Here is an 11,111-nt window from a genome sequence, read left to right on the forward strand (position 1 = left end):
TTCTCAAGCAACTTTGTGATTTGGTTTTTTTAAACTAAAAGAGTCAAACTAAAAAAGAAGAGATAAACACAGTTATTATTCTATCTTTTACTTGGGTTATCCTAGTATTTATTGATATTTTAAATAGTTATATTAGCTAAGGGTATTTTAGTAAACTTTCATGTTAACAGTCAAACCAAACAATAAAAATATTATTAAATCACAATAAACGATAAAGTCTATCCAAACATAGTGTTCATTAATACAGTACAATACAATACAACACTATACTGTACCATACCATACCATACATTAATGAACCAGGGGAAAGAGTGTTTTTAGGATTATTAAAATGGGAGAGGTTGCTCGTCAAGGGAAGCAAAAATTGGAAGAGGAAATGGGTAAGGTAGCAGATACAAAGGACAACGACGTCGTAGAAGGCTACGATTCTGATGAATATGATCATGAGATGTATGCTGGCAATCGTAGGATGACCCCAGAAATGCACAACGAGTATACTAGACAGGTTGATGAGAGCGAGGTACGTATCATGCTTTTTCTAGTAGTCGTAGTATTATTCTCGTAGTTTCAATTCATTTGATTGGGCATAGAGTTTAAGAAAGTAGAGAAGACTTTTAGACTCCTGACGTTAAATGAATTTCATATATTTTGTGTGGCTATAACTCATTGTATAAATGTAAATTGTTTCAAAGAGGTCATTCTTTTTGGCATGGATTAGTAAGAAAATAGGTTCACATAAATTAAAACGGAGGGAGTATTACATTTGTTGTTTCTTGTACTTGTACTATAGTAGGAGTATTATTTTATGCGAAAATTAAGCTCTATGTCTACTGGGAGAAAAGATTTACGCCATATAGCCTATATTTGAGCATGTTACCCAATTTAACCATTAGTTGTGTATAAACACCTTTTATACACTATATAAGTATATATTATACACTTTTATACAAGGTTATTACATTAGATCTATTGCGTTACACCAGGTATAATGATGTATAATATTGTATAAACTGAAAGTATGGCTACGTGGCGTAATATTTTATGTTGGACGCACTGTATATTTTTAAACATTTTCATGCCGTACTGCTTTTATATGCTTTTCCTTGAGCCGAGGGTCTAGCATAAAAAGATTATTTACCTCTCAAGGTAGGGGTAAGGTCTACGTACACTCTATCCTCCTCAGACCCTACTAGTGGGATTACAGTTGTTGCTTTTTCTACTTGTGTGTGTGTGTGTTTTTTTTTTTTTTTTTTTTTTTTTTTGTGTGTGTGTGTGTGTGTGTGTGTGTCCGTCTTGTTGGTTTATGCAATTAGGGTTTTGATATCACTTTGGATTTGGATTTGGGTGTAAATATTGGAGCTCCAATATTTCCACAACGAGGAGGTGACGAGAACGACCCAAGGTTTAATGAGATTTCCTGCTTATCCATTGACGCTTACAATTTACAGAATGTAAGTGCACGGACTTGTTCTTGTTGGTTAGGGATAATAGCATTTTTGGTCCTTCAGTTATTGGTAAATTTCAATTTTGATCCTTGTGATATATGACTCGACACATTTAACTTTCAATTAATAAAATGCGTGTTTTTGGTCCTTTTAGGAAGGAAATGTGTTATATTTGAACTATTTTCAGAAGTATAATGCCCTGAAATATGGAGGAACAATACAAGTTTTACATAGCACATGGATAGTTAAACAACAGAAGGATTAATAATCCTGAAAATATGTGAATATTCATAAGCATATGGATCAAAAGTGCATATTTCAGGTAATTGGAGGTTAAATGTGCTTAGTCAAATATTACAAGGACGAAAATTAGAATCTACATATAATTGAGGGACCAAAAGCGCTATTAATCCTTTTGGTTATTAGAGAAAAAAAATGTTATTTTGCCCTTGTAGTTTGGGTTTCTTCTCTTTATTAGAATAAAAGATACGAATTTGTCGAAAATATGACTGTGAACACATCAGCACCTTTCGAGCCAGGGATTCTGATGCTCCCAACGCTGTAAAGACCTTTCAAGCGTTGGGGTTCTGGGGAATTAGTGGAAAGAGAATTATTGCATTTTGCAGGCTTAAGAAAGCATCCAGTGATGAAGGTAAACTTTTTAATATTCATAACTCTCCTTGTTACTTACATTGCTTATACATGCCACATGCCTATGCTTAGTAATATATAAACTTCCAATGTTTGTGCCCTTTCAGGGTTACCTTGTCCCTTGTGGGTTTTTTCTCGCGTTGGCGTTTTTTTTTTTTTTTTTTTTGTTTTTTCTTGTTGGTGCGAAGGGGGGTATATATGGTTTTTCTAGCATACAGGTCATGGATTTATGCCTATGCATGATACAAAACAAATACAATTTCCCCAATCCCGAGGTCCGTGGTATCACTACCCATTTCACTCCATTGGACCCTTTATATTCCATATGCCAACATTTATTGCTAATGTTTTAAAAATTATGTTGCTACGATTGTGTCCCAATTTCACCAAAAAGTTTTAAGCTCAAAACTTTACTGTTAGCCCCAACCAACATCATACACTCTTTCCATACTGTTAAATAAGAGAAGGAATTAAAAAAAGATGAATTCTGAGATCTGTAGTTATTTAGCAACAAGGATTTTGCCTAATTCACTTTTAAGAGCATCCCTGCCTTTATGGTTGTGTAAGGTTTATGATGAAAAAGGAGGGCCTCGTATACAAGGTGTTTAGAAAGCAGAATTTGTGGGATAAAATGTAGCTTTTCAGAAAGAGCATCGAGGTATCTAAATCATTAGAAAAAGTTCATGTTTATCGAAAAGTGTAAAAAGAAGTGGAGAAGTTCCTAGTGTCCCTTTGTGAGCCCTTGTTTCCTTTCTTTTCAAATTGTTCAAATGAGAGTCAAAGGGGACATATCCCATGCTTTCTAATTAGGTTACTTTGGCAAACTCTTTAGCAGACGGGGTTTTTGTTCCACATCAGATAATGTTGTACCTAAAACATTCAACTCCCTTGCCGTTGCAACTTGTCTTTCTTGAGAGCAATTGCTCTTGATACATGTGGCGACTTTGTGGGTTGCCACGAAAAGTCGTTACCAAAAGTCTGTTTTCTTGTAGTGATAATTAGCTTACTTTGGCAAACTCTTTAGTAGATGGGGGTTTTGTTTCACATCAAATAACGCTATACCTAAAACATTCAACTCCCATACCGTTGCAATTTGTCTTTCTCGTGAGCAAGGTTTGCATTGTGCAGGTTAGAACTGCCAAATTGTTTTGTATACAGACAATTTATGAGAGAAAATTGATGCTTTATTTGTTTTGGGTCAGCCCTGCTTTGCTTTTCTCTGTTAGAATTAATAACACTTTGTTTTGGCAGGTGATGAGTGCCCTCCTGATTCCAATGTTGACGTGAAAGGCTGAAAGCTACATAATAAGCTTGTCATGTCTTTAAGCTCGTCAGTCTAACTCTTCTAGTAATTATTGAAAATGTAGTGTCATTTACTTGTGTTATTATGAAGACATGAAAAAGGTGTTGTGATGTATCTTCTACTCTCCTAGTTCTTTTATTAAGAATGTAGGATTATTTGTGTTATTACCAAGACAAGGAGAAAGGTGGTTTAATGTTTTGATTCTGGTACGTTTGATGATGAAGCTTTTATCAGAGTAACTTGGTGTTGAGGAATGTTTTGTACTTTGTAGCACGGTGTGTTGTTTCACTTTGATCTATGGTGTGCACTATTTTGTTTAATTTTATCCTGCTCGGTCACGCAACTGCTGTTCTACGTGTCCGCTACTTGAACTCTACGATTGCGAGTGTCCTCATCAGCTAATACCTCCACGATCGTGAGGGCTCTAGCTCTTGATGGTTTTCAAGTTGGTTGGCGTTGCCATTTACTTCTCATTATGGAACATGACATATTGATGGTTTGAAAAATCCTACTATCGTTTTCCTTCCAAATTTAATTCACTTTTCGTTTCATTTTGACATGTCACCATTTGACTAGATAAATTTGCTGTAGGTACATTTTTCTCGGGGAAAAGGGCCAAAAATACCCCTCTATTTTGGAAAAAAAGGCTAAAAAATATTCTCCTAATTTATCTTGGGTTTCAGAATCCTGATCAGCTTTAAAGGATTTTTTTCTAGATGTGCTGGAACCATTTTCCATAACTTTTGGAGCTTAACAATGCAATTTTCCACAAATTCTGCAGCTTTGGTTATTCCATGTCAACCATATAACCCCAAAAGTCCCTTGAATCTCAAGAACGTTGGAATACGAACTCATACCATTTTCAAGTCACTCAATAATTTGTTTACTTTCTCTATCCTATTTTATATGACATTATCACTGTTTGGAAGGTCATCAAATCTAAAAGTAGCACTTCTTCTGTTTTAACTTATATTACACTCATATCATTTTAGGACAATAATTACCCTTACTGTACCATTTATTTTATACATAGTTCTTCTTATCAAGAACATAATGCCCTCACAGTGGAATTTAAAACCAGAACACGTTCCAAATAGATCAAATCAAGAGGAACCTAAGCAAAATCCAACACAGACCCAATCTTGTAAGAAGAAAGAACCTACTGCCATAGTAGCTCGGTGCACTAAAGCTCCCTTGTATATACTTTTATACAAGATTTATACATTATTTGTAGTGACTGTATAATGTTGTATATCGTGTTTATAAACACTATTTCGAAAAGAAAAAAAAGTTGGCTATCTGGACGTGAATTAAAAATATGGCTATGTGAATGTATTATTTTATGCTGGATTGTATATTATTGAAATTATTATGGACCCGCCTGGCCATGAGAATTTTTGCTTTTTTCCGGATTTTTTTTCACTTTATTTTGAAATCAGCGTTTGACCATGAAAATTAGAAATACAACTTGAAGTTGTATTTGAAATTTGAGAATTACCTAAACCTTGTTGTCACTTTATTCACTTTCACTACATTCAAATAACTAAATATTCTTTGCAAAAACTATAAGCAAATAGAACTCCTTCTTCAGCTCCAACTTTAAAATTCCAAAAAAAAAAAAAAAAAAAGAAAAATATTTGATTTTCATAGCGAAACGCCTACTATATATCTTCACAGCTAAATTGGGCCACTATTTGTATCTGCTGCACCCAGTCTTATTACATGGGCCAACATCAGATGCCACTTAAATAATTGAATTCGCAGATTGGGGGAAATCAACTAAAAGGATGGCAGGGGTTGGTCGTCAAGGGAAGCGAAAATTGGAAGAGGAAATTAGTGTAAATACAAAGGAGAATAATGTGGAAACAGAAGAGTATGATTCTGATGATGATATGTATGCTGGTAACCAAAGGATGACCCGAGAAATGCGGGACGAGTATAATAGACAGATTGATGAGAGCGAGGTACGTTTCCAGCCCAGGGTCCCAAGGTGGGTGTAAGGTCTGCGTACCTCTCGCTTCTTCCCTGCACTCCCACTTGGGACCACACCTGCTTATCTTGTTGGTTTTTGCAATTATTAGGGGGTCATTTGGTAGCTGGTTAGAGTTACGTAGATATTAGTAATATATGATGTAGTTATGCGGGTATTAGTTATGCGGGTATTAGTAATATGGGTATTACTTGTTCATGTATAAGTTATTCTATCTTCTGTCCTGCATATAATAGTACATTCAAAATGTTTATAATTGAGGTTACACAAAATCGGAGCCAGAAAAGGAAAAAGTGGAATCTGGAAAAGTCTTCTCTAAGGGTAATGTAATTGAGTGAAGTTCATTTTGTATCGTACAAGAAAGGAATTCCATTTTCATTTATGTAATATTTATTATTTATGAATTATGGGCGAACGACGGGAATTGAACCCGCGCATGGTGGGTTCACAATCCACTGCCTTGATCCACTTGGCTACATCCGCCCCCTTGCGTACTTACATTCCATTTTTACATTATTTAAATTCGAAAACAAAAGATTAAAGTTCGAAAATATCTCTTCTTTTCTTCATAATTTATATATGTATTAGTTATACGGAAAAGAAAAACATTTTTATCGATGAGAGCGAGGTAGCTACCTACGTTATTCGTATGGTGCTTTTTGCATCTTTTTTTTTTTTTTTTTTGGTATTTGATTTGTCCGTCTTGTTGGTTTAGGCAATTAAGGGTTTTTTAGTTTTGGTTAGAGTTTATGCATGAATTAGTTATGCGTGTATGCTGGTATTAGTATGTTGCAGAATGGATTTTGAGCTAAAATCTACAACTAAAGTAGTTAAGCTAAGCTATACTAGATATAGGTAATTGATAAAGTTCTAAAAGGGTTACATAGCAGAATATAAGGGAGAAGCCCCAGCTAGCTTATGGGGTCTATAATAACTATTACAAGGGAAAATGGGGTAATTGTGTAAATAAAGAAACCAAACTTAAGGGGTTCAGGTACAACCAATGAAACTTGTGTACTTCTTCTGTAAATCAACTATCCACAGGTGTGAACTACACTAACTGCACTTGGTACAACCATTGCAAGCACCAGCCCATCTTTCTTACTCTATAGGTCCGAAAGTCATTCTGCTTCATTGTAATACAAGTATTAGTTGTTCATGTATTAGTTATTCATGTATTAGCTATTCATGTATAAGTTATTCATGTATAAGTTATTCTATCTTCTAGCCTGCATAAAATAATACATAGGTTTCTACATGATTTATACTTGTATTAGTTATGCGGAAAAGAGAAACATGAATTAAACATTGTATTAGCAATGCTATTTTTTACGTGGAAAGACAAAAAACCCACCAAACGTTGTATAACTTATGGTATTGATGAGAGCAAGGTAGCTACCTACATTATTAGTATGATGCTTTTTATAGTTGTATTTTTTTGTTTGTTTTTGATTTATCTGTCTTGTTGGTTTATGCAATTAGGGTTTTGATATCACTTTGGATGTGGAATTGGGTGTGAGTATTGGAGCTCCAATTATTCCACACCGGAGGGGTAAAGAGCACGGCCCAAAGTTTGTTGAGATATCCTGCCTAGCCATTGATGCTTACAATTTACAGAATGTAAGTGCACTGACTTGTTCTTTTTGGTTAGGGATAATGGTAGTTTTGGTCCTTCAGTTATTGGTAAATTCTGGTTTTGGTCCTTGTGATATATGACGACACACATTTAACTTTCAATTATTAAAATGCGTGTTTTTGGTCCATTTATATTTGAACTATTTAGAAGTATAATGCCCTGAAATATGGTACATTACCATTTTCCAAGAAAAAATAAAAAATGATGCCCTGAAATTTGGAGGAACAATACAAGTTTACATAGCACATGGATAATTTTTTTGAACAGGATAGCACATGGATAATTAAACATAGAAGGGTTAATAATCCTGAAAATATGTGAATATTCATAAGCAAACGGATCAAAAGTGCATGTTTCAAGTAATTGGAGGTTAAATGGGCTAAGTCAACTATTACAAGGACGGAAAGTAGAATCTACATATAATTGAGGGACCAAAAGCGCTATTAATCCTTTTGGTTATTAGAGGAAAAAAAATTATATTCGCCCTTGTAATTTGGGTTTCTTCTCTTTATTAGAATAAAATATTCGAATTTGTCGAAAATGTGACTGTGAACACATCACTTGCTGCTGGATATTGGTGTTACAACACCTTTCGAGCCAGGGATTCTGATGCTCCCAACGCTGTAAAGACATTTCAAGCATTGGGGTACTGGGGAATTAGTGGAAAGAGAATTATTTCATTTTGCAGGCTTAAGAAAACATCCAGTGATGAAGGTAAACTTTTTAATTTTCATAACTCCCCTTGTTACTTACATTGCTTATACATGCCACATGCCTATGCTTAGTATAAACTTCCCATGTTTGTGCCCTCTCGGGATTTCCTTGTCCCTTGGGGGGTTTTTCTTGCATTGGCGTGTTTTTTTTGGGGGGGAAGAGGTATATGTTTTTTCTAGCATACAAGTCATGGATTTATGCCTATGCATGATACACAAAAATACAACTGCCCCAATCCTGAGGTTCGTGGTATCACTATGAATTTCACTCCATTGGACCCTTTATATTCCATATGCCAACATTTATTGCTAATGTTTTAAAAATTATGTTGCTGCTATTGTGTGTCCGTTTCACCAAAAAGCTTTAAGCTCAAAACTTTATTGTTAGCCCCAACCAACATCATGCACTGTCTCCATATTGTTAAATGAGAGGAGGAATAAAAAAAGATGAATTCTGAGATCTGTAGTTGTTTAGCAACAAGGATTTTGGCTCATTCACTTTTAAGAGCATACCTACCTTTATGGTTGAGTAAGGTTTATGATGAAAAAGAAGAGCGCCTCGTATACAAGGTGTTTGGATAGCAGAATGTGTCGAGAAAAGGTAGCTTTTCAGAAAGAGCATTGAGTTATCTAAATCATTAGAGATAGTTCATGTTTAGTGAAAAGTGTAAAAAGAAGTGGAGAAGTTCTTAATGTTCCTTTGTGAGCCCTTGTTTCCTTTCTTTTCAAATTGTTCACATGAGAGTCAAAGGGGACATTTCCTATGTGTCATTTCTCGTTCTCCTCCTAAACTGTTAGTTGAGGAGCATGCTCTTGACGTTTTTAAAAATTGTCAATCCATTCCAATTCGAGGAAGTCCATATGGCATTCCTTGATCAAGACCTACTGGTGACAAGTTTAACAGCAAATGATTAACATCTTCATGATCTTTGGCTCATCAAAGTGTAACTTAAGTGAAATCATCCTTGTAGAGTTTCTTTTATCAAATCCCAAGCAACTGACGTTTTGGACTATTTTTGGAGGGTGTTTGGATTGGCTTATTTTAAGTACTTTTGGCTTTTAAGCTCTTTTCTATTTCTTTGAGAAAGATAAAAAGTGCTTTAAGCACTTACTTTTTGGCCAAAAAAGTACAAAAGATAAGCTAACAGCCAAAAGTGGGGGTATTTCCAACTTATGGCTTTTCGCTTATAAGCTATTTTTAAAAAAGCCAATCCAAACACCCTCTTGATACTCTTGGTTTGACCTGACTTGGTGGATTAATTTATTTGGGTCGGTATTGGAACACAAAAAGGCATTTTGAAGTCTTTGATCTCTTCCACAATTTTGAAATCAAATGTATAGCCTGCTTTTGCTATGGAGATGTGGGATTCTTGAAAATTCATGTGTGCATACAAATTCTGGGTGCAGTTGAGCATCATGTCTTTGACTGACGATGGCTCTTTTAGTTGTCTCTACTGATGGCAAGGACTTGATATTGAAGAAAAGAAACCAATTCCTTGAAGAGCGGAAATAACAGAATGTGTAGCTTTTCTGTTCCCATCTCATTTTTTTCTTTTTAGCGAGAAATGATTTTGAGCTCAATCAAATTCTCTTTTTCCAACCTAGCCAGTCTGAGGTTAACAGTTTCAAAATTAGTGTATGATTCAATGCAAGAGCTACTTGCATTAGTGATCCAAGTTACTGATGTGCTTTGATATTATTCAACTGCATATCTTTTGCTAAATATTGAACTTCATTAAGATGTTAGTATTTGTAGAATCTGTGGCTACCACTCTTCATGACCTTCTATTTGCTCTCGATACTGTAGTTCATTATGCATATTCCCTAGTGTCCAGTTGAGTCAAGAACTAGAAACAAAAATGGTTGACTACATCATGTTATTCTTGAAACTATACCAAAGTGGAGAATTTGGTAAGATTAATATGCTTACGACCTCTGAAAAAACTTGGTTGACGAACATAGTTCATGGGACGCCAATGTAGTGGGTTGTCGAGCATTTAACAAACTCACACCATCCATTTCATATGGAGAGCAATCCAACTCATAGGATTTCCTTTTCCTCTTCCCATTCTTACTTCTGTAGGTTTCCTGGTAATTGGAATATCCTGTTCATTTCTGCCCGAGTTTATTCTCAAATATACTGCAGAAAGAAGATTACAGATATTTTCCAGCTTTACTGCAGTAAAATAATGCAGAAGGATGCTACTGAGATTTCCCAGCTTAACTGCAGCAACAAATACTGCATAGGAAATACAGCATTATTTAATTTTGACGGAAGAAATAAATGCAAAAGAATACTATGAAAAGTTTCCACCTTTGTTGCAAACAAGACCAGAAGAAGGTACTAGGTAGCCAGCCACAAATGCCTATCTGTGGTGACTTCTATCAGGTTGCCACAAAAACTTTCCATGCCAAATACTTTAAAAAGTATTTCATTTTTGGGGGAACAAAAAATTAGCCTTGGTCTGAAATCATAGGTGGCGACTTTCCGGGTCCCCACTAAGTCTTTACTTCTCAAGGAAGCTAGATATATCGCTACGAAAAACCCTTGATTTTGTGGCGACTTTGTGGGTTGCCACGAAAAGTTGTTACCAAAAGTCTGTTTTCTTGTAGTGATATAATTAGCTTATTGTGGCAAACTCTTTAGTAGATGGGGTTGTTTTTCAACATCAAATAACGCTATACCTAAAATATTCAACTCCCATACCGTTGCAATTTGTGTTTCTCGAGAGCAAGGTTTGCATTGTGCAGGTTAGAACTGCCAAATTGTTTTGTATACAGACAATTTATGAGAAAATTGATGCTTTATTTGTTTGGGGTTAGCCCTGCTTTGCTTTTCTCTGTTATAATTACTAACACTTTGTTTTGGCAGGTGATGAGTGCCCTCCTGATTCCTGTGTTGATGTGAAAGGCTGAAAGCTACATAATAAGCTTGTCATCTCTTTAAGCTCGTCAGTCTAACTCTTGTAGTAATTATTGAAAATGTAGTGTCATTTACTTGTGTTATTATTAAGACATGAAAAAAGTGTTGTGATGTATCTTCTACTCTTCTAGTTATTTTATTAAGAATGTAGGATTATTTGTGTTGTTACTAAGACTAAGACAACGAGAAAGGTGGTTTAATGTTATGATTCTGGCATGTTTGATGATGAAGCTTTTATCAGAGTAACTTGGTGTTGAGGAATCCTTTGTAGCATGGTGTGTTGTTCCCCTTTTATCTATGGTAGTGCACTATTTTGTTTAATTTTATCCTGCTCGGTCACGCAACTGCTGTTCTACGTAAGAGTCATCATCAGCTACCTCCGCGATCGCGAGGGCTCTCGCTCTTGATGGTTTCCAAGTTGGATGGCGTTGCCATTTACTTCTCATTATG

General features: G+C 35.3%; 1 protein-coding gene and 1 long non-coding RNA gene across 4 annotated transcripts; both read left to right on the plus strand.

Moving 5' to 3' along the window:
* Nucleotides 1-323: 323 nt before the first annotated feature.
* Nucleotides 324-10,805, plus strand: LOC132058468 (uncharacterized). 3 transcript variants are annotated; one of them, XM_059450966.1, is made up of 5 exons: nucleotides 324-385; nucleotides 5,250-5,363; nucleotides 6,872-7,009; nucleotides 7,541-7,739; nucleotides 10,611-10,805. In XM_059450966.1, exons 1-5 carry the CDS (start codon nucleotides 332-334, stop codon nucleotides 10,652-10,654), a joined length of 549 nt encoding a protein of 182 aa, XP_059306949.1. In that variant the 5' UTR covers nucleotides 324-331; the 3' UTR covers nucleotides 10,655-10,805. The 3 variants fall into 3 exon arrangements, with proteins under 3 accessions (XP_059306949.1, XP_059306955.1, XP_059306944.1); XM_059450972.1 differs by lacking the exons at nucleotides 324-385; nucleotides 5,250-5,363; nucleotides 6,872-7,009 and adding exons at nucleotides 448-520; nucleotides 1,314-1,451; XM_059450961.1 differs by lacking the exon at nucleotides 324-385 and having other exon boundaries at nucleotides 5,184-5,363.
* On the plus strand, nucleotides 1,967-3,653 carry LOC132058492 (uncharacterized). Its single transcript, XR_009415321.1, has 2 exons — nucleotides 1,967-2,097; nucleotides 3,348-3,653. It is a non-coding gene; the product is annotated as an uncharacterized LOC132058492 (long non-coding RNA).
* Nucleotides 10,806-11,111: the final 306 nt, after the last annotated feature.

Source organism: Lycium ferocissimum, chromosome 1, assembly GCF_029784015.1.
Source record: "Lycium ferocissimum isolate CSIRO_LF1 chromosome 1, AGI_CSIRO_Lferr_CH_V1, whole genome shotgun sequence".
NCBI classification, from domain to species: Eukaryota; Viridiplantae; Streptophyta; class Magnoliopsida; order Solanales; family Solanaceae; genus Lycium; species Lycium ferocissimum.

Bases quoted from the DNA above. Each gene is read 5' to 3' on its own strand.
- LOC132058468 (XM_059450961.1), top strand. From the start codon at position 5,187: ATGGCAGGGGTTGGTCGTCAAGGGAAGCGAAAATTGGAAGAGGAAATT. The intron at 5,364-6,871 runs GTACGTTTCCAG...TTATGCAATTAG, and splicing joins GACAGATTGATGAGAGCGAG to GGTTTTGATATCACTTTGGA. The intron at 7,740-10,610 runs GTAAACTTTTTA...TTGTTTTGGCAG, and splicing joins GAAAACATCCAGTGATGAAG to GTGATGAGTGCCCTCCTGAT.